Consider the following 26,896-nt stretch of genomic DNA (forward strand, 5'->3'; position numbering starts at 1 on the left):
CTTTTGGAACATCTAATTTATTTATTACTTATATATCTATGTAAAATGCTTTGAGAACTTTTGTTGAAAAATGGTAAGTAATATTCAGAGTAGTAATTCAGACATCCTTAAATTGGGTTTGGTTTGCACTGGATAAATCTGGATTGATTGTTCAATAGGGATGCGTGAATCGATTCATGCCCAAATTGATTTGACTCAAATCTGGCCTATTTGAGTGATTCAACGTTGAATCAAATCACCCTTGAGGATACTTACCAGATTCAAGGTCAAATCAAATCACCCTTGATTCAAGCTTGAATTGATTCAGTGATTTGAACCTCTATTTTGTCCCCAGCGATCTTCAATTTTTTGTCCCCTCCGAGATTCTGCCATTACTTCCACGGGTGAATTTTTATGAATTTTTATGTGTTGTAGATTCTCAGCTGTGAAATGACTTCGTCATAGGGAAGAGGTCCCTATGAATCTGCTGCCACCAGATTCGAGGGCAGTAGATTCGAGCTCAAATCAAATCATGTGGATTTAATTCAAACTCAAATCAAACGCAAAATTCACTTTGTGAACACCTCTATTGTTCAACTGCGTCCTTCAGGGATATATTTTTCAGGAGGCATAGTGGGCTTCAGAGAAGAGAAAGGGGAGGTAGCAAAAATCACTCCTCCCCCTTTGTGCAATGGTGCAGTGGATATCAGTCTGGATATCAGCCACTGTTGCACCAGGCCAGTGAAGTGTTGTGGATGGCAGCCAGCATCTTTGACATCTGCACTCTTTGGTTACTTGGTTTAAATAAATAAGTTGCACTGGCATATTGTGAATACATGCTGACTTTTACACATTATCCAAAATCCTGTTCCTCTGTATGTTATCTTACAAAGCACGAATTCAAGAGAAAAATAGGAGTAGGGAAGTGAATATAGTAATTAATTTGCTATATAACTTTATTAACCATTGTATGTGAACAAGCAGGGATATAGAGGAAAATGTTGCAAGAGCTTTGGTACTAGGAACAAAAACTTTGAAAGAAGGAAAACAAAGAAACCATAATGTAAGAGTACTTCTTATCTCTGAAGATTATAAGAGCAGTTGAGTTAATCTGAGCAGTTGATGGAGGACATCATCAAACTGTAGACATTTCTTTCAGAAGGGACTCACTTTTAACAGGTACTAATGCTTCATTTTGCCTGGAAGGAAAGAAAGAGAAAAAGGCATAGTGCATTTAATATGGCTTCCCCCTTTGACCCTGTCTAATGCAGATGAAGGTGAACATTCCCATTTATTACTTCATACCATCCTCATCTCTACTGTATATGATGTCTCAGCCTGGCCTAAAGATCTGATGCATGTGAATGGAGGGAACTATATGTACTGAATGCACTCATCCAATACCCTAAAAAGCAAACTCATAATAATGACGTTTGTCAGGACCTGAGCATCCAATAGGCTGAGAATCTTGTTTTTATGGTTACCAAGTAAAATAAAGTCCAGCTCTTTCACTAGAAGTGTCTTGGCCATAATGTAATGAAGAAGAGAAGCTATAGACAAGTATGCTGCCTACATTTAATGTATAGCTTTGAAACCTTAAAACATAAGCTGTTCAGGTAAAAATGCTGAGCTGTAATCCATAGCAAAGAATTTCTCAGTAACACCCACTTGCAAATTCCCAACTATTTATCAGCATGCTTCTCTTAACAAACACATAGGTGTGTAGATAGGCCACCACACTCACACTTTCAAGGCTAGTTCGTTGGATACACATAAGAGGTCTCGTCTGCCCGTCACAGGTTTGCAAACTGCATTGTTCATTTGAATCTCAACTGGATTATTTAGTGTAGTATTGTACGTTCTCTTCAGGACTGTATCTCTTAAGAGTGGACTCAGCTGTGAAAACAAAACATACAGCATATTGCATTATGGATGTATTTTGAGGATTGACAATGCAACAACCTAAACATCTTGAAAAAATATAGTACCTAAGTAAGAGTCCATGGAAGCGACAAGAGGGTTTTCTTAGTAATTTCCTACGTATTTGTTAAAAGCTTGTAGGAAAAAATGTGGGGATTTGAAGAAATTGATTTTGAAATGTGAAGAGCTGGTTGGATTGTCGATTGTTAAGGGCTACTTGAGCTGGAGTAAGATTGCTGTGTAGCCAACCCTACCTGGGTGCTTACTACTGCATGACTATAATAATGAATCATCCTTCACATTTGTAAATAGACTATGACAAAAACATCAAGGATGTATAGTACTTTCTCTTCAAAAGACATCTGAATCTGCAAATGCCACTCAACATCCTATTTCTCATGAAAACAACAGCAAAATTATATGATCTCAGAGAATGGCCGAGCCCAAAGGCTACTTCGTACATGATATTTTTCCCACAAGCAAACAATCTTTTTAAGAGGAATGGGCACTCATGTACACCATCATGTGTAGAGACACTGCAAGGGTTTATTTCCACATAATTACACATTTTAAGCCAGAAAACATTGCCACACACAGCAAATTGAGGTTAGAGAGAAAATTATGGCTTGGGACAGTCGTCGTGATAATTGAAAGAATGCAGTGACAAAGACAGAATGCTGCATAGCAGTACACCAGGTGTCGGGAGACAGAGAGACCCACCTCTACTCTGGTTTCCACTGTCGCTGAAGCACCAGTTGTAGCCATAACAGTGGAGTGGAATGGAAGGGTGGAGGGCCTGGATGAAAGTGGGTAGGAGTTTTGGAGCTGAATGGGCAGAGGGAGGGGGGTTGGCAGAGTAGACTCACATAAAGCAATTAGAAATAAGTTGAGCCATATCCCATTTTAGTGTAAAATGGCATGGCTTATTTTCCAGGCTGTTGGTACAGGGAAGGTTGTTTATTATTAATTCTGGGGTACATTCTTCATTAAAGGCTACTCTGGCACAACAAGCTTGGCCAATGCCCCATGTCAAGAGGGCATGGTTGAGGGTCAATCGGAGGCTGAGGCAGGGAGCCACAAATCCTCACTGTACAACAGAGAAGATCTGTCACTACAAATCATACCTCCAATGGTAGGTAGCAGGAAATGGAACAGGGCCTTCCCCAAGGATCTGAATGGATGGGCAGGCTCATGCAAGGGAATGGTCCTTCATGTTACCTGGTCCTAAGCCATTTAGCACTTTAAAAGTGATAAGCAGCACTTTGAATGAGGCTTGGAAGCAAACTGGAAGCCAGTGAAGATATAAGAACCAAAGTTTCACATGCTCCCAAAATTTTCTGTTATTGGATAAAATAAACTGAAATGCAATTGGAAGTCCACCTATGCCAAGGCTAGATTATACCATGTGGCTCAGGGTAACCTCCATCTTCCATTTTTCTGGGCAACTAATGGCTGTATAAAAAACAGGGAGGACTCTTCTGACATTAACTTAGAAGCTTTGGAGCTGATGCAGAATGTGTCCCTTCCATCTGGTAGGATCTATAGACCTTGGTTGTGTGGGAGGAGCCTCATGGTGACACAAGGATCCATATTGTGGGCTCCTCCCATGTGGCCAGAATGTAATATGTTACTGGAGCAGAATGGAGGGGCACATGCTACAGCATCTGCTGTACCATGAAAACAGCAGCAGAAACTGACAACCACTATTTATTTATCAGTCAATCAATCATATTTCTATACTGCCTGACATTTGCATCCCTAGGCAGTATACATAAGCTAAAATACAACAAATATAAAACTGGATAAAATGATTAAAACAAATTTATGATATAAAACCAATTAAAAGTAATTAAAAGCCTGAGAAAACAGATGTCTCTTAATGGTCTTTAAAAAACAATAACCAGAGATGGATAAACTCTGATTTTAATAGGGAGTGCATTCCATAGCCCCGGGGCAGCCACAGAGAAGGCCCAGTCCCAAGAACCCACCAAACAAGCTGGTGGAAGCCGTAACTGGACCTCCCCAGATGATCTTAATAGGTGGGAGGGTTCATGACAAAGGAGGCGCTCTCTTAAACCCTGGACAAAGCAATTAAGGGCTTTATAGGTAATAATTTGCACTTTGTATTTTGCTTGGAAACATAGCAACAGCCAGTGCAGTTCTTATAACATATCAGCAATTTTATTGAGATGTATAGCTATATATTTTCTAATTGATTTAGATTTATTTAATACAGTTAGACAGATTTCCAACTACATGGTTTTATGACTATTATATTAAAATATTAGTATACAATATTTGGATCCCCTCTTAATGCATGGACATATTGTTGAATCCATATAAGCTTTTGTTTTCTTTAAAAAGATTAGATTTGGGTGTGATCATATTGACAACACCCTGCACCAAATCTCCTGATGATCTCTTCCAGTGGTTTCATGTAGATTTTAAAAAGCACTGGAGACATTATGGAGCCTTGTGGAACTCCACACATTAACACATTTCAGAGTCTCCAAGCAACACCATATGGAATCTACCAGAGAGGTAGGAACAAAACCACTGTAAAACAGTGCCACCCAATCCCAACTCCCTCAGGCAACCCAGAAGGATGGTATTAAAAGCCACCAAGAGATCCCCTAAAACTCAATAGAGTCACAATCTCTCTGTTGATACACAATTGGAGATCATCCATCAGGTTGACCAAGGTACTCAGAAGGCAGTCTAAACCCTGTAGCCCACCCGAAAGACAGTTTGAAATGGGTCTAGATAATCTGTTTCCTCCAAGACTACCTGGAGTTGAGAGGCTGCTACCATCTCAATCACCTTGCTCAACCATGGAAGACTGGATAAAGGTCTATAATTGGCTAACTCTGAGGGATCCAGTGCAGCTTTCTTCAAACAAGGTCTAATAATAGCCTCCTTAAGGCAAGGAGGCATCCTGCCCTCCCTCAGAGAAGCATTTATAATATGTACCAGACCCTCACTTATAGTGATGATGAAATGAGGCAAGTTGGACAAGGGTCAAGAGAACAAGTGGCAGAATGAAGCAGCTTGTCCACATCCTTAGGAGTCACAAACTGAAAGTAATCCAATCTGATCTCAAAAGAAGAGTTGCCAGGTCCTTAGTGGCCTCTGCAATATATGTGGAATTCAGTTTGGACTGAATACGAGATATTTTATTAGCAAAAAGGTCATTTAAAATGTCACAGAGGGTGATCGAAGGTTCCAAATCTGAGTTCCAGGGTGAGGAAGCATCTATCAGCCCTCTCACAACCTGAGGCAACACCACTGGATGTAAACTTGTGGAAGCAATGCGGGCAGAAAAGAACCATTTATTTGCCACCCACATTGCCAGAACATAGATCTTCAAATGTACACTGTGTTGTAATCAGTGTTCCCTCTAACAGGAATTCACATATGTTGTTGACTACAACTCCCAGCATCCCCAGCTGCAATGGCCTTTGGCTGGGGATAATGTGAGTTGTAGCCAACAACATCTGGGAATCCCTGTTAGAGGGAACACTGGTTGTAATCTATTCTATTGGATTCATGCAGAGTCCTCCTCTACTTGCATTCTAGTCGTCCACCTTGCAGTAATCACATTAATTAAGGAGTAAGCCCCATTGAAACCATGGGATTTACTTCCAAGTAGACGATCACAGGGTGAAGCTGCAAATCACGTGTGCTTCTCTGTACTACCCTGCATATGTGGAAAAGTTATTTAATGAGAAATAAGTTAAAGCTACAAGTTGAAACTGATTCTGAAGTTGATAGCAAAGCACAGGGTAATGTTTTTGAATCACAGATCTTGCTTCTCACTCATCCAGTTCCTTGCTCTGCTGCCTCCCCCATGTCATGAGCCCATGCCTGGACCGATCACTTCACTCTGGACATGTAGCTACTGACCCCAGCCTCAGATCTATGCCGATCAGTACTTCTAAGAGCTTTTTGCAGTGGACTATTGATTTGTCTGAAGCTTGTTGCCTAGGTCAATATCTGTACCGATGGATTAACATGATTTTTACCTTTGGGTTGCTCTATTACTTTGATATCTATCCTCCCTTTTGCTATTTCCCCCAAATAACAAGGCTTGTGCCTGGATAACATTATTTCTGTGTTTAATGTGATGCTTTCATGCTGCATAAAGACAAATCTGTCAGAGTTAGGCCCTGTGATTCACAGTACTGAGGTTTTGAAACTCCCTGGCCCAGAATATCAGACTGGCCAGCACCTCATGATTTTTTGATATTGAGCTAAAGCATGGCTATTCCAATGGGCTAAAAGCTTGGTTGGTTCCTAGGAATGTTTGTTTATATGTCTTGATATCTTACTTTATTTATTGATGTGGGCTTCAGCTGGTGTATGATCTTCATTCATGGTGTTAGCTGCCATGAGCATCTCAGTAATGTAGAAAGGCAGGATATAAAGATTTTAATAAATAAATGAATAAAATCCACAGAAACCTTAAATTGCTCCTCAGCTACCAATGTTGTGAGTGGAGCCAGCCAATGTACCTTAGAATTTAAGACAATTGCTATATGATTTATTCATTTAATGACAGTGGGCTTGAAGATCAACATGCGAAGAAATGCACACATATTGAATTCAAGATTGAAACAGAATATATTTAAAAGCAAAGTTCACCAAATGAATGTATTCACACAAAACATTTTCTTGGAAGACAATAAGCTACTGCAGTTTGCATTGAAAATCCTTAGCTAAAATACAGACAAGCATTGTATTTATCTGGTTTCAGTATAAAGGCTATTAGTTAAATGTTTTTGTTTGTTTTTTACTAAGAACCCAATAGTTTGTATACACACACGATTACACAGCTACAGACTTTTGTCAATAAGATATTCCTCATTCCTATTAAACAGCACCCAATCAAAAAGCAGTTCATGAAAATTCAGAAGGATGTAAGATGTAACCTCTCTGAGATTATAGCTTCAGGCTATGCAGTTCTAGTGGATGCAAAAAGGTAACATGGTTTGGCATTTGAATTTAAAATTGTTTCAAAATATTTTTTTTTCATTGAGCTTTATTTAAAATGGAAGGCAAAAGAGCCAGCACATACATATTAATTTCTGCTAGTAGTGTTCTAGTCACCAGGGGAAATGCAGGCGTCCGCTGCATGTGTATATTCCTATGGATTCAGTTTGTTTTCAAACAAACACAAGCTATACGTGGCCCAATGCTTTATTTCCCCCTCTGGATTCTTTTCTTGCAGTTGCTCATTTTGCACATGAGGGGCAGTATTGGCTTCAAGAGCCTAGAGTTCCTTCCACTTGCCATGGCAAGTGCCCCACTGTCCTCTGGTGAGGGCAATGAGCCCTAGGCTTCCTTCCAACCATGGAGCTGGAAAGAGAAGCAGGGATCTTCTCTCCAGTTGTTCTGCACATCAGAGGAGCTCAGAGCATCTTAGAAGCAGAGTACAGTCATCAAGATGGTTTCTTTCCCCCCCATCTCTCAGTTCCAAGGTTGGGAGTATTGCCAGTCAGCCATATTTCAGGGTAGCACTGCAAAGCATCCCTCTCTTTAATATCTCAGCAGTACTGGATCATGGGCTCATGATCAGTGAACCTTTCATCCTGCCTGAGTCTGGCAGGATCCACAGCTGGTCGCTTGCATGAGAGTGTTGGGCAATGTGCCTGAAGATCAAATTAGCAATCTGACTGAAATTGGATGCTCCCACCCCTTTCTTTTACAGAGAAGCATCAGTCTGATTGGGATACCCTTTCACCTGAGGACATCCCAGTCTTGAGATAAGCAACACAGCTTACCTCTATTCACTACACACAGCACACTTGCACAGCTTTACTCTTGCCTTTTGTGGGACAAGATCCACTCAGTTACTCAGCCCAGCTAGCAATCCTTGTTTTGCAAGGAATTCCTTGCCCTACAAGGAAGGGAAAGCCCCCTTAATTGACTCAATTCAAGCCTCAGGGCATGATTTTGAGTATATATGCCCTATCCAAGCCACATGGCCTCAGAGTATTCACATCATGTAGAAAGGAATCTTCAGAGTCTTGAACCCAGCATCTCGGAATCTCTTTGGATCACTATTCCACAGACTCTCATACATGCAAGTTGTAGCCTTTTGCTTTTCACTCCTCCTCCTCTTCTTGTTCTCTTTCCCACCTGATTACTTGTGAGGAGGCCCCCCTGCCAACATGCAACAAATGCACCAATTTACCCAGGAAGGATAGGTAAACTAACCTCTGGCTCTTCTAAAGCCTTCTTGCTGCTTCTCTCTCCTTCTCTGCCACCCTGTTCTGCTTTCCAAGCACTTTCCCCTTTCCATAAGCCAGGCTCTGGTGTAGAACCTGAGCCAAACTGATTGACTTTCAGTTAGGACTTCAGGTAAACTATTTCCAGTAAGAATACTAGCCAAGATTTACTGCATTATCTAACCAAACCTCTTACCTTCTGTACCCCCATTTTACCCTTAATAAAGTGTTTGAATTGTATTTCTGCCTCCTTGTTCTTCCCAATGCACGAAGACTTGCTCAAATTGGCACTGGAACTGAACTGCTCCCCAAGCCAAGTTCATTTCCCCAATACAAGCCAAAAGCATAGTTGAGGCGTCTAGAGAGCACCTCGGGGCAGTTCTGGTAACAGGAGGATAGCACCATAGCAAGAAGACTAGTCTTGACTTTCCTTGTCTTTTTGCTGTTGCACTTCTGGAGCACTCCAAGTGCCTTGGAACTCAGAAACAGAACAAGCCACAGCCCTCCTTTTCCACTACAGGATGAAGCCTGGGGCTTCTTTTTTTGGCTGTCACAGTTCCAAGGCACTTTGAGTATATTGTTCCACACAAGTCCCAAACCTCTTCTCCCACCCCAATCTGGGACCAGTGGGGGAAAGGGTATCATCCTGAGGTCAAGGACAACCTCCCTTCCTCCCAATGCTAAGCTTTGAGCTTAGAGGCTATGCTTCTTTTTGTGCTATGCTTCCAGGGTGCTGGAAGCAATTGCAGGATAGGGATGTGCGAACTGGCTCAAGGTTAAACTGGGCAGGTTCGAAGGCTCACTCTTGAGCTGAAATGGCCTCCTTAAAAATGGGGCCAGTCCAAGTTCAAGGTGAGCCACGCCACACCCCAGCTTGAAGCCCCAACCTGTGATCCGGCTCGAGGGGTATACTTGTAAAGGGGAATCCGGCAAGGATCCCTCTTTACAAGTAAAGGGCTTTGCTTATAATAACTGCGGGGTGGGTGTGTGAAGAAAAATGTTCTTTTTACCTGTCAAAGTAAGTAAGCTGATGGCGGCGGTGGCCCGGTGGGGGAGTGAGGAAAAATGTTCTTTTTAGCTTTCAAAGTAAGCAAGCCAATGGCGGCAGTGGCCCGGTGGGGATGGTGGCGAATGGCCTCTGCACACTCACAGATCTCACTGTAATGGCGTTCGTGCCTGTGCATCGGCCCAAAGCCATTTCTGAAGTTGTTCTGTGCTTCTGATATACAGTGTGACATCAAGGACAAGGCTCCTCCATGATTGGTTGGCGAAAGGCAGCCAAAATATGTGGAGCCCTTATTGGCTTGAATAGTGGCTACACAGTACCCACAGCACTGGCAAACCAGTTCAATTCCAGTACCAGTTATTTCAAGAAAATGACCCTTTGTGTTCCCTCAAAATTTTATTTGGTGTTGTGCTGTGAAAGGGTCAGAATTCTCACTTATCTTATTTATTTATTCATTCATTCATTCATTCAATTTATATACCGCCCTTCCAAGATGGCTTAGGGCGATTTACAACAGGATAAAAACAATCAAAACGATTAAACAATTAAAATCAGAACTATAAAAACAGAATAAAACCAATTAAACATGCAAACAGCTAAAAACCCTGGAAAACCAAGGCAACCATTTAAAACAATTTAAAACAATTTACAGTATTTTAAAAACCCTGGAAGGCCAGGCCCAACAGATAGGTTTTAAAGGCTCTCCTGAAAGACGGTAATGAACTCAAATTACGGATATCTGCTGGGAGTGCATTCCACAGCCCAGGAGCAGCTACAGAGAAGGCCCTCCTCTGCGTCGCCACCAGATGAACCGGTGGTAACTGGAGACGGACTTCTTCAGATGACCTTAATGTGTGGTGGGGATCATGAAGAAGAAGGTGCTCTCTAAGGTAACTCAGACCTAAGCCCAGTGTGGATTCGACACTGTGGACCATGATATTCTGGTCCACCGTGTAGCTGATGCTGAGATTTGAGGCGTGGCCTTGTTGTGGCTGCGTTCCTTCCTACAAGACCGGGGATATAGGGTGGCAATGGGTGATGAGAGGCCTTCACGTCAGGTACTAACATGTGGTATCCCCCAGGGGGCTATTCTCTCGTCCTTGTTGTTCAATATTTATATGCAGATGCTAGCAAAGCTGGTGAGGAGTTTTGAGCTAGGGTGCCACCAATATGCAGATGACACCCAGCTTTTTCTGCTGATGGATGGCAGGGCTGAGGACACCATAGCCCAGCTGACCAGGTGTCTGGAGGCAGTTGCAGACTGGCTGAGACAAAGTCGTCTATGGCTTAATCCGGATAAGACTGAAGTTCTGTGGCTGGGCCTGAAGAGGTATGGGGGGAGTTTTCAATTACCGACCCTTGATAGCAATAGCAATAGCAATAGCAATAGCACTTACATTTATATACTGCTCTATAGCCGGAGCTCTCTAAGCGGTTTACAATGATTTAGCATATTGCCCCCAACATTCTGGGTACTCATTTTACCGACCTCAGAAGGATGGAAGGCTGAGTCAACCTTGAGCCCCTGGTCAGGATTGAACTTGTAACCTTCTGGTTACAGGGCAGCAGTTTTACCACTGCGCCACCAGGGGCTCTTGATAGTGCTTGTTTGATACCTCAGCCTACTGTGAAGAGCCTGGGCGTGATTCTTGATGCCTCTTTGAATATGGAGGCTCAGATCATGGAGGTCACTTGAAAGGCCTTCTTTCAGTTACGTCAAATACGGTGGCTGGCCCCCTATTTGTCCCCTCTGGACTTGGCCACTGTGATCCATGCGATGGTCACTTCCAGGTTAGATTATTGCAACTCGCTCTATGTGGGGCTGCCACTGCACTTAACTTGGAGATTGCAACTGGTGCAGAATGCAGCGGCCAGGGTCCATACTAAGGCGCCTTGGCGAGCACACGTGACACCTTTGCTTGTTCAGTTGCACTGGTTGCTGGTTGAGTCCCAGGTTAAGTTTAAGGTATTAACCTTAACATTTAAAGACCTACACGGTATGGGCCCTCCATACCTCCAAGACCACCTGGTTTGATATGTCCCTCGCCAGGTCCTGAGATCAGCCACAAGTAATGCCTTGGTGATCCCAGGCCCTAGGGATATTAAATTGCAATCAACGAGAGCCAGAGCCTTCTCAGTGGTGGCCCCAACTCTATGGAACGGTCTCCCAGATAATATCAGAGTTCTCCATGATCTGTTGGCCTTTCATAAGGCATGTAAGACTGAAATGTTTTGCTGGGTGTTCGAATGCTGAGATAGCTGGTCGTAGAGTGATCTCGTAATCCATGGTTATTATGTCATGTGGACTGAGTATTGTATGGGGTTGTGGTTTATGAGGCTATGTAAGATATATTTTTATGAAATTGTGTTGTGTACGTTTGCTTATAAGCCGCCCTGAGTCCTATGGGAGTAGGGCAACATATAAATCTAACTAACCAACTAACCAACTAACTAACTAAATAAGCTGTTCAGGGCTTTTGTAAATGACTTGAGGTCAGTTCACAATATGAAGGTTGGTTATTCTATATGTGTGCGTATACACACAAACCCTCTTGCAATGCAAACAATGAAACATGCAACGCTGGGCATACCTGCATAAGGAATGTGCATGGAACTGGTTTGGTGCTCCTTTTCTGGAGCGCCAAACCAGTTCCATCAACTGGCATTCAAATTGGTTTGGAGGGTGGGGGGTTACTTTAAGGGGCAGGGAAGGCACTGCCTACCTGCCAGCCCCTGCCAAGTCACTTTCCCCCTGCCGGCACTCTCCCCAAAATCATGAGCGTGGGGCTGCAATGTTCCTCCTTGCAGTCCCGTTCAGCATCACCATGCAAATGGCCAACGTGCATGCACGTGTGTGCCATGTGCACATGCACTGGCCATCTGCGTGGTGATGCTGAACGGGGCTGCAAGGAGGAGTACTGCAGCCCTGCGCCCACACTTTTTTGGAGAGCGCCGGCAGGGGGGAAGCGGCAAGGCAGGGGCTGGCAGGTAGGCAGCGCCTTCCCTGCCCCTTCAAGTACCCCCCCCGCACCCTCCCAGGAGTGCACGGAACCAGTTCTGTGTCCAGTTCCGTGCACACCCCTAACCTGCACATCACTGTACATGCAATGTCATGGCTTTCTGAAAACCTTCTACACCTTCTTATCATGTACAAATGATAGGGGAGATGTGTAAAGGCACTACTCTGCTGCACAGAACTATCAGCTCTCAAACATGTTTCAGCTGGCCTTTACTTAACTTGCTTGAGTCATCTGAAACTATTTCCACTGCAGGCACTTTTCTTGAGCTAACATGCTGTGAGCATGGGGCTCACTCTACCTGCACTAGTGCAGGTTTACTGGGAAGGGAGCTCTTGGTGACTTTGGCCCCCCTTCAAACACACTCCAGCTATGAGAGCCACTCCCTCAGAGTGCAATATAGTACAACCATGTGGAAAAGGTCAACTCAATTGCATGGCTTTTGGTAATCTGATTTCCAACCCATCAGAAAGGAAGGATGAAAACAATAACCAGGTGGGAAAGATCCATGCAATCAGCTCTGCTAACTTGGTTGTCATATTTACGTACAAACTAGTTGTATTGGCTTATACTCTGAGGAAACGGCTCCCACATGGCCGTGTGTTTGAAGGGGAAACTCTGAGCCAGGCTCTAGATGGGCCTGTTGATCCATTCAGTCTCTATGAAATGCCAAAACATTACACTGATTTAAAGCATACATTGTAATCTATACTAGCTTAACCCGCACAGAGCATCTGCGTGCTAGTACCTGAGTGCTCCCCTCACCCTCTGCCACAGTGCCCGCTCACCTCACAGATCTCTCTACCCTCAACTGAGTCGCACGACTGCTCCCCCTCCTCCATCCCCCTCACCCCTCTTGGTCATGCCTCCATCCCTTTACTCCATCCCCCTCATCCCTCTTGGTCGTGGCTGCAGCATTGCAGGAGCCTATTGGCCAAGCTGCAGGCCCCTATCCCCAGAGACCTCCCCAACCTCACCCAAGCCCCGCTCCTGCTCCTCCCCACAGGAGCAGCAGCAGCGGTTGACCAGGCACTTCCTTGCTGCTGCCACTGCCATGGCCGCTTGTTCCCCTCAGGCTGCTGACAGGCCTGGGCCCATCCTTTGCCTGCCTATCTCCCTCCGCCAATGGCCTCTGTAGCCCCAAACAGCAGCAGTGGTCGACTGGGCCCTTCCTTGCTGCTGTTGCCACTGCCATGGCCACTTGTTCCCCTCAGGCCGCTGACAGGCTTGGGCCCATCCTTCGCCCTTCCTTCTTTCTCTCTCTTTCTCCTCCACTCGCCCTTCCCCTCTGCCTTTCTTTCCCTCTCTTTTCTTCCTCTTCCTGAGTTAACAGATCTTGTTTCCTCATCTAATTCACACAATGGCAGCCTCCTTCTCCTGAAGGAGCTCTTTCCTCCCTCACGACCCCTCTCTTCACAGACCACTATGTATGTAATATAATCTCCTCTAAGAACATCTTCTGACCAGAAATAGTTGGATTTCAACTGACCTTAACCATCACATTCTCTTCGTTCAAATCTGCATATGGAATCCCCACTGCTCAAACACCACAGTGCAACAGGCTCCTCCTCCCTATCTGCATATCGAATCCCCACTGTCCAATCACCATGGTGCTTCTGCTCTCACAGGCTCCTCCTTCCTATCTGCATACAGAATCCCCACTGCTCAATCAGGTGCTTCTGCTCGTGAACTCTCGCGAGAGCTGCCACACAAGAGATTAGCCATGGGTATGCCTTAGAGAATTATATAGATAGATAGATGATGGATCAAGACACCTTAAAACGAACTGGGTAAATAATATTAAATTCATAGCTTGGATCAAGCAATCTACATATGTTTTTACGTAAATGCTTTCAGCACCAAAGCATGGAGATACTTTCAAAATTAAAAACTTAAAGCAACAAGAAAAGAATGGATGCACTGCAGTGACTATTTGATTAATACACTTTCTGCTGCAATTTGTCATCATACTTCCTCTAGGTTGAAATATTCTTCTCATCCACTGTCGTAATAAGCCATAATAATGAGCCATCTATGAGGATCTTGCAACATATTGGAAAAAACACCCACTCTATTTCCAGCGGATACCACATTATGTAATTAGGTTAATTTTAGCTCCGTAGCTCATTAGGCAGCTTGACAAAAGTATTTGCATAAAATAAACATCTAGTAAATAATTTTCTCATCTGTAAATACTAAAAACCAGAGTTCTCCATGTAGTAATTTGGCTAAGTAGGCCTAATCCTTCTAATAGTTCCAATTTCAGTGCATATTACTTCCCAGAATGAGGATACAAAAGCAGTGGAAGCAATTTCTTATTTACAATTCAAATGACCTGAAAACACCTGTACTTTAAAAATGACATGCAAACAAGACACCCGGTTTTCAGTATTAGCTGTGATAAAAAGAGCTGGTCTCTGCCAAGTTAGGAAGTACAAGACAAGTCACTAAGATGATAATGTTGGAAAACACTATTGAAATTGCTGTTTTGCATGTTGTTTAAATGTTGCCTGGTTGTTAATTGTGTACACTTCAGAACAAAAAAATAAGCAAGAAACAGTACTCTATTCGCATGTCTCGAAATCCTTGGATACATTAACTGGATGGTTTATAAAGGCTCCAACAGTCTAGCCAGGACATACAAATCACCATATAAAACCAATACTGAGTGCAGGGGAGGCAACCCTGGCACTCCAGCTGTTGTTGAACTACGACTCACATCATCCCCAGGCTACCTGACCTAGTGATTCTTCTTCCTGTCTTTCAATCACATAAAAAAACCAGGGATGGATTCTACTGTGTTTATGCTTTTTCATAGCATTCTAAGATACCAGGTAGGATTATGAAATGGATAATTTATCAGCAGTACACAGTGGCACTGGTTATGTTCAGGAAAATGGGGGGTGGGGGGGTGGACAGAGCAATACAAATTAAAAAGATTTAGCTACCCACAGAAGACAAACATTTTTGGAAGTTGTGCCTTCTTTTATCCCTTGCATTTCTTGTGCATTTAGGAGATTGTGAGGCAAGTGTCACAATCAGTGAGACTTGCCGGAAGGGGGTTTGCGGGGAGAGCGGGCTTAGCCATCTCTCACCGCAGATGATCATTCTTGCGGCCCTGGACGGCTGGATCGGCCGCCCCACGACTGCCAGCTCCATCACAGAGCCAGTGGGGGCTGCGGGGATTAGGGGCCATGCAGCCCCTGGAAGTTCCCTGATGCCCCGCGCGAACCATCCTGGAAAGACCCCCGAGTCCGGGAGGCTGCTTGCAGCCTCCTGGTTGAGGGTCTCCTTGTGTGTTGCCATGGTGCGGAGCCATGCCGCAATACACAATCAAATATATGGGGGTGGAGCGCCCGCTCTGCTAACCTTTTTTAATGGGAGGGGTACTTTAGCGGGCTACCCACTTTGGAACCACCGGGCTTGCCTACGAGCCTAGTGGTTCCCACAATGACTGGAAAGCGGGCTAAGCTCCTTTAGCCCACTTTCCAGTAATCATGAGAATACCCTCAGTGAGTGTCTGGACAGGGACAAACTTACGGTTTCTTGTTTGGCATTATATGAACAAGTCCTGTAGTTTTGAGCCCCCTCCCTTCATGCTCCATGAACCAAATTGGGAACAGTTGTAAGGAGACATAGGGACTAGGGATGTGCAAAAAATTTCGGGCACAGAACGATCTGTGCCCAAAATGAACAGTTTCGGGTGATTCGGGGCCGAACCGAATCACCCCCGATGTCCCCCGATATTTTTTGGGCACGAGCCGAATCACCCGAATTTCAGGCACGAAAAATTCGGGTGATTCGGTTCACGGTTGATTTTTGGCGATTTTTTAAAGTTTTAGTGACTTTGGGGCAGTTCGGGGGCATAGCATGGGATCTGGGCAAAAGGAGTGGGGTGGGGTGGTAGTGCCTAATGGGTGCAGGCTACCACCCCAATTTCAGGGGGATTGGGCAAAGGGCTGATTTTTGGTAAATTTTTGAAAATTTCATGTCTTTGGGGCAGATTGGGGCATATTGGGGCAGAAAGTGGGGCCTGGGGCAGAATAGTGGGGTGGGGTGGTAGTCCCTAATGGGGGGAGGCTACCACCCCAATTTCAGGGGGTTTGGACAAAGGGGTGATTTTTTGATAATTTTTGAAGTTTTAGTGACTTTGGGGCAGTTTGGGGGCAGAAAGTGGATCTGCCCCAAAAGAGTGGGGTGGGATGGTAGTGCCTAATGGGTGGAGGCTACCACCCCAATTTCAGGGGGATTGGGCAGAGGGCTGATTTTTTGAGAATTTTTGAAGTTTGGGTGTCTTTGGGGCAGATTGGGGGCAGAAAGTGGATCTGCCCCAAAGGAGTGGGGTGGGCTGGTAGATAGTGCCTAATGGGTGGAGGCTACCACCCATCCCCAATTTAAGAGTGATTGGGCAGGGGGTGAATTATGGTGAATTTATTTGTATGAGGTTTGTCTTCATAAGGTGAAGTGTGCTAAATTGATTACTTCCTCATATTATTCATAGTAAAGGAAAGTGTGAAAAAGTGAAAGTGGGGTCATGAGAGTTGTTTAATTGAAAAAAATCTCATTCTATCATAGCCCAATCACTCTTAAATTGGGGATGGGTGGTAGCCTCCACCCATTAGACACTATCTACCCGCCCACCCCACTCCTTTGGGGCAGATCCACTTTCTGCCCCCAATCTGCCCCAAAGACACCCAAACTTCAAAAATTCTCAAAAAATCAGCCCTCTGCCCAATCCCCCTGAAATTGGGGTGGTAGCCTCCACCCATTAGGCACTACCACCCCACCCCACTCTTTTGGGGCAGATCCACTTTCTGCCCCCAAACTGCCCCAAAGTCACTAAAACTTTAAAAATTCACCAAAAATCAGGATTTTGCCCAATCCCCCTGAAATTGGGGTGGTAGACTCTACCCATTGGGCACTACCACCCCACCCCAAAATTTTGCCCCTGGGCCCCTTTTTACCCCCCCGAATCGATTCAGATTCAGATTTGGATTAAATCAGAATCCGAACCGAATCAAGGGTGATTCGGGTGACCCAGATTCGGGCACAAAACAGAACAGGGGTGATTCGGTTCGGGTCCGAGCCGAATCACCCGAAATCCCGAATTGCACACCCCTAATAGGGACACCTCAACAGCATAGTTTGTGATGATGTCATCAACCCTGATTCAAGATGGTGGAAACAAAAATGTTTGAGGCACAAGTGGACTAACTTGTGAACCGCCTAAGATTTGAACCAAATTTCCTATAGCTGTTGGGACATCTAGGGACAACTCAAGGGCGTAGTTCGTAATGATGTAATCCACCACGATTCAAGAAGGTGCATGTATTAACATCTGGGGCACAAGTGGGCTAACTTGTGGACTGCCTAACCAATTTGGACCTGATTTGGTACAGCTGGAGTGAGTGATACAAAGGGACACCTGAATGGCATAGTTTGTGATGATGCCATCCACCTCAATTCAAGATGGTGGGCACGTGAATGGTTGAGGCACAAGTGGGCTAACTTGTGGACTGCCTAACTGATTTGAACCAAATTTGCTACAGTTGTAGGACACATAGGGACACTTCAATGTCATAGTTTGTGATGATGTCATTCACCCCAATTCAAGATGGTGAATGTGTGAACATTTAAGGCTGAAGTGGGCTAACTTGTGAACATGGTACTTCTCAATTAAGATTATAATGAATGGAACAAAGGCAGTTTAGTTCTTACTGGAACAACTTGTCTAGTTCTGAGATAAGCTGGTTTCTGCTTACCTCTGTAGCAGTATGCAATAGAGCAATAAGCTTAGTGAGAAGTAAAAAATGTAATTCATAATCCTCAATTGCTTCTTGCACCTAAATGGTTGCTTGCATGCTTATATAGTCTTTCCATGGTCTATGACAAACCCCAGGAGAACGGTTATATAATGTTATTATATTACATGCATTTCAGTAGGCTCAATGAATGCATTCAGGAGTGGATAAAATAATATTGTCTCCAAAACATTATCATACAACTAGTATAATTTTTCCTGATCATACAGTATATGAGCTATGTACAGCGTGAGAAGCAATTTAAAGGTTGAATGAGCTGTGCTGATAAGAATCTACAAGCTGTCAGCAGTTTTTGAAATACAAAAAAGAAAGCTCATTGTCTACATTAATTTCATCATTTACTTTTTCCTCTGTGTATGTCATTTTATTGCAGGTTTCAGGCTGGAGAACATATATTCAGGTAATGACACTTTTTTAAATGACAAAGATGCAGTCATTCCAATCAGAATATATATATCATCCAGAGAATAGCAGAAAATAATTAGCATTTTTAATTTGATTTTAACAATTAAGTTTTGATCACCCTCTCCCCGCCCCAAATGAAAATAGAGCAACACGTTTGAACAGTAATTCTATTGTATCTGCAGATGGGAGAAATAAAGCTACTCCAGAGAAGGAATTTATTAAATGTGCCACTTCAGATCCATACTGAGCTCAGAATTACACAGCTGGCATACTCTCTTAAAAAAACTATTCCGGATCTGCCTTCTCAGCTATATATTTCCTGTCTCAGAAATCCAAGCTGAGTACCAAACAATAGTTTCAATGGAGAATTATTACACTGCCATGGCTAGGAGACAAAATATATGGGAGATTCAGGGAGCCAGCTGAAAGGAGATGTTGGTTTTAAAAGACAGATGGTCTCTACACTGAGAATTTTGCACACATGATCCTTTGCATTTGTGTCCATATGTGTCTTTAAAACTTAACTGTGTATCTCATCAGTGCCATGAAAGCAGTCCTTATTCATGCTGTGTGGTCTACTGTTACTGACATTTAAATGCTATTCAAGTCCTGTTTATATTTCATTTATCACTTCACAGCCACTCTCATTTATTGCCAAGATACACTTTTGATATAGCTGTGGTTTGCATACAATTCTGAGTTTTCTTCACAGCATAAGCCAAAGAGAATGATCTTAGCCCACATAAGAGTTACTATATATTAAAATTATGACCCTACAGGATTTGAATCCTTCACACCAACTCTTAGTAATTCATTGGATATTTACACTTCATTGATTTCAGTTGAGTTTTCTTCACTGGTGCCAAAAGGGCTAAAGCAATGGAAGGACCAAGTAACATCTTCACAACATTTAAAATATGCTATCTATGAAGGACTCTAAAAATATAAAGGAGGGAATGGCTCCTTAGCTTTCCAGTTTTGACCACTGAATCTTACTTCCATGTACTTAGAATCACAGCCTCAAAACATCAGATATTTTCAGGTACACTTTGAAGTCAGCAACAATTGAAACAAACCTGCAAAGTGTAAGATTCAGATCTAACATCCATTTGGAAATAAGCCTGATAAAAATATAAAATACATATTACTAGCTGACCCCGCACAGAGCATCTGTGCAGTCGTGCCCTGAGCCTGTGGCATACCCCTGCCACACAACTCTCTCGCTCACTCTCCCCCCCACAACTCTCTCGCTCTCTCCCCCACACACAACTCTCTCACTCGGTCTCCCCCCCACAACTATCTCACTGTTCCCACCCCCACAACTCTCTCACTCACTCTCCACCCACAACTCTCTCGCTTGCTCCCCCTGCAACTCTATCGCTTGCTCCCCCTGCAACTCTCTCGCTCACTCCCCCCCACACACACAACTCCCTCGCTCACTCTTCCCCCACACACAACTCCCTCGCTTGCTCTTCCCCCACACACAACTCTCTCGCTCGCTCTCCCCCCACACACAACTCGCTCGCTCGCTCTCCCCCCCACACAACTCTCTCGCTCACTCTCCCCCCCACAACTCTCTCACTCACTCTCTCCCCCTGCAACTCTCGCTCACTCCCCCTGCAACTCTCTCGCTCGCTCTCCCCACCCCAACTCTCTCGCTCACCTGTGTCAACCTGTCATTGTCCAACTGTCCTTCAGTCTCCATTTCTCCGCCGACACGTGTGGGTGGGCAATAGCAACACGTCCTGAGGTGGCCAACCACCAGCCGCCCCCTTCTGCCGAACTTGCTGGCGCTTGCTGATGTGGCCTAGCACAAACTCCCTCCCTCCAACCAACAGCCGTCCGCAGCCAGCAAACTTCCTCCTGATGGCGGGTGTTGCAGGTGGGCACTAACAACAGCCTCCCTGCCGCCCAACTGCTTTCCTCAGCACCCTCGTTCTGGCCTCAAGCTCCCTGGTGCACTTTGAGGTGGTGAACCGCCACCCGCCTCCTTCTGCCGAATTCCCTGGTGCTTTATGTTGCAGCTAGGGGTGTGCATGGACTGCGGAGGCATGGTCCGACGCCAGGGTGTGTGTGTTGCTTTAAGGGCGGGGGGTTGTACTTACCCCTCCCGCCACTTTCCCCCCTCCGGCACTCCGGTTTTAAGCCAAATCTTCAGGGCGGCAGTATTCCTCCCTGCCGCCCCTGTCCCCTTGTTGCCTGCTAAACGTGGAAGTATCTTCTGTGCATGCGCGTGCCACCGATGTGCGCGCATGCGTCGTGCATGTCACAGTGACATGCATGATGCGCGCACGACGGCCCTCAGATCAAGGAGCGCCGAAAGGCTCCAAGTAGTTTTAACTGGATTCACTTTCAACCCATGTACCCATGTGATACCACTAATCACAGACTGAAACATTATACCAAGGCCAAACCATATGAACACACAAAGCTGGCTTATACTGAGTCAGACCATTGGATTATCTAGTCTAGTATTGCCTATTCTGTCCGGTAGTGGGTCTCCAATGTCTCAGGTGGTCTTTTATGATCTGATTACCTGAGATGCTTTTACCTGAAAATGCCAGAGTGACTCTGGGACCAACTGCAAACAAAGTGTGTGCACTCCCACTGAGCTATGGCCCCTCCCCAACCTTACATACAATAAGTAGTTTCTCAAAAACAATTATTCGGTCTAAACACTGAAGTTTGTACCCAACACACTGAAGTATTCTCTCTATGCTGGCACAACAGATCAGGTCACTATATCACCTCTTCAGGAAGGAGTGATATGAAGGTAGAAGGTCATCTCCTCTTCTAACGAGTACGCCCACTCCCTTTCCTCTTACTCCTTTTAAAATCCAAAGCCTGTCTCTCTCTTGCCAACCCTGAGTGAACTTAATTTGGAAACTCAAGTCAATTGGCCTCTTTGTGAGTTTGTGAATCTCTCAGTCTTGTTAGTTAAATATTGTTGCTCGTTAACCATTATTTCCCTTTCCTGTACCCCTAAAAACCCTCAAATAAACCTTATTCTATTTTTGAACTTTAACCTCTCTATTCAGTTCTCTCCATGACCAAAGCTTTGGACAAATTTATTCTGAAAGTGGGCTGTTCAATTTCAAGCTCGCAAATTCCGCCCGCAGCCTAAAACATAGCATAGGGTATCTGCCAATTCCCCAGGGGCAGTTCCATTAACACTGGGGTGGTACTTCCGGATCCACTTTCAATTCTTATACTTGCATACAGTGTCTTTACAATCACATATTAATAGGGCTTCTGCTTCCATGTTTGGAAAATTAGGGGGACTTGGTGATAGGAACTTTGGTAACAGGGCATGTTACACAACAATAAACACTCAAACGGCCAAGGAGAACAACATACTGCACATGAAGGGCAAATGAATATTTTCTCAGAAACGTTACAGCTACATTACCTCAAGATTACAAACACAAACACAAGTAGGAACCTCACCTCCATTGCTACAACTGGAGTAGCAACAACAAGGCAGCTCACACAAGTAAGCCAAGCATGGGGGCTCACCAGGAAAAGGGATAACATTCTTAAAGCAAAACCTCCTCCGGTCCACCTGAAGTTTGCTAAGCACTTCAGGAACAGAAATGGATTGCAGAACATTAATACATCCATGGTCACACAGTATCTCCCACTCCGCTCCCGAAATATGGGGTAACTGTGTTGGGGTAACTGTGTGGTATTAACCCATATGGGGTAAATTTTACTGAACAGGTAGTGGGCATTATCTCCCATATAGAGGATACATGGTAGATATGTACTGCTTGTACAAGGGACTTGTCCAGATATATTCACGTGGGTCTCTCTAATCCGATACCACACATTAAGTGGGATTGATGTTACCTAATGACCCATGGCATCAAGACATCCCTGCAATTCAGGAAATCAAACCATGTGGGTCAATGAAGCCAATAAAGAAACCATGCAGGGCAACGAATGATGCTACTTCATTACACACAGCATCAAGATGTCTCTAAGCATCAAGATGTTATTGAAGAACTGTGCAGTTCACGCAACTGGCTAAACAAATGGACATTTCAATAAGTGTAAGACAGAAGATGAAAGTGTAAGGCTGTTTGGAGGGAAAGCAGAAACTAAGAGCAGTTTAGACTTAGCCCAAGATAGAACAAAACTGGAATTTTACATCAATCCTTGATGTAAAATTTTCAAATTCTGTATCAGAACTTTAGGATACATTCCACAGTGTTGAAAAGAAGAGAGATTCTAAAACAAACTAGAGCTATGCTAAAATTTTAGGATCTGCTAGCAGTATTTTAAACATGAAAGACAGTTGAGGGCAATAGCATCAATTTTATAACTTCTTCTCCAACATGTTTTTAGGGGGGCAGCAAAGGATATATGCATCAGCTCATTATTGGAAGGTCTTGTAATGCCTTCTGTTATAAAGAAGCAGCTGCAATGCTGCATTCATAAAACATCTTCCAGATCTTTACATGGCAAAGGCTTGCTGCTAAGACACTAAACTGAGTGACTAAAAGATTTACACTATTAGTAAACTGGACCCTACACAAGGTTGTATCGTACCTAATTTTTTTACTTGCCTTTCTTTGTTTTCCATTCCTCTCTCCATTATGCAGGGTGAGGCAAGCTGGCTCAGGCAGCAATTTTAGGGATAGCATTAAAAGGGCAGACATTTCCAACTCATTTGTTTATTATTGTCTCTTGACTACAGAAGGCACCATTTGGATTTCCTGCCTCAAAAATGAACATTTTTTGGTCCATCTCCCAGAAGATGAATTCGCTCCTTCTCATGCAGCTCTCTGCTTTTATATCGTGCCTTGCTACAATAATTACAGTGAAAATATACTAAGATTTTTAAAGCACAAATATGATGAAGCAAACAGCTAAAATAGGTGTTTGTCACAATTGCTTGCATTTTCTCATCAAAGGCTTTGCAAGGAAGAAACTGCTAGGTAAGTTGCTCATTCAAGTTAGGGGAGTTACAGTTGATCATCCAGTCAAGCGATTATCACTTGATGATCACCCCGCTAACTGAGCAAAGAAGCACCTTTTAAAAGTGGTGATTCTTTTCATTTAGCAGGGGGAGGGCAACTGGCTGCATCCATCCCCGGCACAGCATCCCTCCAATGGCTCTTGCTTGTATCTATCTTATGGTTGTTTTTTTAGATTGTGAGCCCTTTGGGGACAGGGAGCCACTTTTATTTATTTATTTATTTATATCTCTGTAAACCGCTTTGGGAACTTTTGTTGAAAAGTGGCATATAAATATTTGTTGGATTTGTATGGGAGTTGGTGAAGCTGGTAAGATTTTAAAATAATTTGATTGTTAAATATTCAAAAGATTTAGAGCAGCCAGATTTTCGGCCCAGGTCTGGAAACTGAGGAAGGAATTCATGAAGTGGCTTATTGTCAATGTGCATATCTGTTGCTGTCTTACTTCGTGCTTGTGTAATGCTGTTTTAATGCATCGTTGTAAATGGTTAAAAACTTTTGAGTTAACCCACAAACAACTGATACAGTACAGAATAAGTATATGATCAAAGAATATGATCAACTTATGAACCACCTAGAGCAGTGTTTCTCAATGTTTTTGGAGTCATGGACCGGTACATTCTTGGTGTGCAGTTTCCCAGACTAGCAGTTAGTAAAAGAGTCACCCCCAATTGCCCTCACTCCCATCCCCAGGCACCCCCAAAACAATTTCGGACTGGCAGGGGCGACCGCCGCGAACTCTCCAGAGCTCATTTCTAGGCAGGCAGAAATGCCTGCTGGATAATGTTCATTTCAAGGAAGTGAAATGGACGTTATCCATCGGAGAGGGCTGCCTGCCTAGAACTGAGCTCCAGAGAGCTCCTGGCAGCAGCCCCCACCGGCCCGATATAGGGGTTTTTTTGGTGGGGGGAGTTTAAATTCCTTACGGACCATTACTCAATGCCTCACGGACTGTCACTGGTCCACAGACCGGCAGTTGAGGGGCACTGGCCTAGAGCCATCTGTGTGAGGTGGTATGAAAATTTAATTAATTAATTAATCGAACATCAGCGTATACCCAACTTTGTCCTGGAGAGTCCGACATAGGGATGAACAGAACTTCAGCCTTGAGGGATGTGCTTTGCCTTTGATTAGAATCTCAAAGTCCACCAACCAGAAGATTGTAAATAACCACCTAGAGATTTGGATAGTGGGCGGTATACTGTACAATTATATAAAATAAAATAAAATAAAATAAGTGGCTTATGAGAGCAGACTTACCGGTTATAGGTACAACCTGAGAATATGCTGAGCCCCTTCAATGGAAAAATCTACTCTTGGTTTCCCCAAGTTTTCTTTGTTTCAGCAGCCTAATTTCAGCAAAAAGGGGCCTTTCTGTTGTGACTACTGTAACAATTGGGAGGCAGGAACCTCTGCCAATCTACCACAAATCACCCAGAGATCTACCAGTAGCTCCTGATCCACTGTCTGCCATCCCAAGTCCAACAGAATTAGGACCTCTGGCAAACGTGTTAGTTTCTATTATTCTAGGACTTTGTTACCTCTAATTAGTAATTGTCTAATAGGGTAATACAAACCATGTTGTCTTTGTAGATGGCTCACTTATTCCAGCAGCTGTTAGCTATCTACTAGAAATGAGGTGGCTGATAAGTACAAAGCTTGTGAAGCCATATATCAGGAGGAAAGTTTTATAGCTTTAGGGTTGCTTACAAATCAATTCCTTGGAGTGGGGCTACCATTAGTAGCTTTTAAGACTGCCTGGAGCTGTGTCATTCACTGCTGTTTTGACACATTAATGCATTAATGGTATGTGGAAGGCTGACATAACTTCTCTGAGGTACTATTATTGTAATTATTAGAAGTCTTCTACCCGGACAGCAAAGTTAAGAAAGGTGACAAAAGAGTATGTAAATATTAAGACATTCTTTAAGCACCCATTTGTCACTGACAGCACATAATTAAGAAACCAGGAAGCGGTTGGGGGGGGGGGACACCAAGATAAGGATTGTCTGCCAGGAATCTTGTCAAAGAAAATAATCAAGGAACACAGAGACAGTTCTATGAAAATGATGACATGTGTACCCAACTAGTTATCTTGTTTCAGCAGAATAAGGTTGAAAAGCCATAATGTAGTGAAGAATATCAGGCATTATGGTCCATTAAGTGCCTTTACAGTTAAAATGTTAGATTCCTGATTAGCTATTACTAACATGTCCATTACAAGTTATAGGACTCAAGCCAATGTTTAATGAGGGCAGCATCGTTTCCATAATTTTTCATGCCATCATAGAGCTATTCAGTGGAATTAAAAGTAGAATTATTATAGCCAAATGCATGTCTATGAAAGGATAGTAACAAAGTAATAAGATCTGCCTGTGGCTAAGAAATCTATTAGGCCCATCTCAAGCCATATATTTCATCTTCAGCTAAGCCAAATCTGGGACATAACCCACTGATTGAGTTTCTTGTGTAACCAACTGAAATGAATGGGGCTTACATAACACTTATAATGGACAGGGGTTTCCCCAATTAATCGAGCACAAATTTGAAACTGCAGTGTTCTAAGTTCTCTGTAAACGAATTTCTCATTCCATATTGCTGCTTGCATCAGTAGATGCACAAAGGTTCTGTCTCTGTCAGCACAAATCTATGGGTCAGGTATGCACTGGATACATGGCCGTTTATCAGGTTCTGCATTCTGCACTACAGAACAGAATAATCAACTCATGTAAATGTTAAGCTTGCTAAACTTGCACTGCCATGATATGAAGAGCCAAACTGGTAATGGATAGTCCTAAAATACACTATTGAAGTTGTAAGAGGACAGTAAGTCACTGAAAAAGCAAAATGTAAGTAATAGATAGGCTAAAGTTCTAATTATCTATTACCTGGTATTGCCTTCCATTGCAACTGAATGCAGCCAATGCAAATTTCTGACACCAAAAAATAAATCCGATGGCTCTGAGAACCCTGATGGGGAGAATTCTTAGGAATATGACAACTGCCCTACAATACATATTCATGAGTCCAAAGATTTTTGATAGTATTTAAAAACCTAAACACTATCTTCCGTTCAATTCAGAGTTTTCAGCCTGTATATCCAGTTGAGAATCTGTATATCCAGACTGAATGTTTTTTCTTCTGGAAAAATCCCTGACCATCTAAAGGTCATTTGAACTAAAAGGACTGCTAACTGGTTGCTCCAAGTTTCTTTGTAGCAATTGCTGACTTGTGGTTTCAGAAGCAGGACTGAAAATCTGTAGGGTTTCCCCCCCAATGAACTGTTCGTGGCAACACGAGAGCTTGCATTGAATAAATATGTTTTACTGGTGAATTTGCAGGTGTGTCTGATGAAAGCAATCGCCTTAACTGTCACTGTGCTTTTAAACATGACATTTTGTCTAAGATAATTACAGGTGATCCAGCTATTCAAGTCACAACAATGAGATATCGGAAACACGAGAGAGAGGCTGTAAATAATTCAGCTTTCACAAGTAGTTTATGTAGGCTGGGAGACTGGTGAAAAGTGATGAAAGAAGG

The 26,896-nt window shown here is 43.5% G+C and overlaps 1 protein-coding gene across 1 annotated transcript in view; it reads right to left on the reverse strand.

Moving 5' to 3' along the window:
* Positions 1 to 917: 917 nt before the first annotated feature.
* The window catches only part of STPG2 (sperm tail PG-rich repeat containing 2), a 351,852-nt gene continuing 325,873 nt past the window's right edge, over positions 918 to 26,896 (reverse strand). The window contains exons 13-14 of the mRNA XM_053258361.1: positions 1,724 to 1,875; positions 918 to 1,178 (exon numbers count right to left, since the gene is read on the reverse strand). Of these exons, the coding sequence (XP_053114336.1) occupies positions 1,115 to 1,178; positions 1,724 to 1,875 (216 nt within the window). The 3' untranslated portion in view covers positions 918 to 1,114. The remainder of the gene's footprint in view (positions 1,179 to 1,723; positions 1,876 to 26,896) is intronic.

The sequence above is a fragment of the Hemicordylus capensis genome, chromosome 5 (genome assembly GCF_027244095.1).
Source record: "Hemicordylus capensis ecotype Gifberg chromosome 5, rHemCap1.1.pri, whole genome shotgun sequence".
NCBI classification, from domain to species: domain Eukaryota; kingdom Metazoa; phylum Chordata; class Lepidosauria; order Squamata; family Cordylidae; genus Hemicordylus; species Hemicordylus capensis.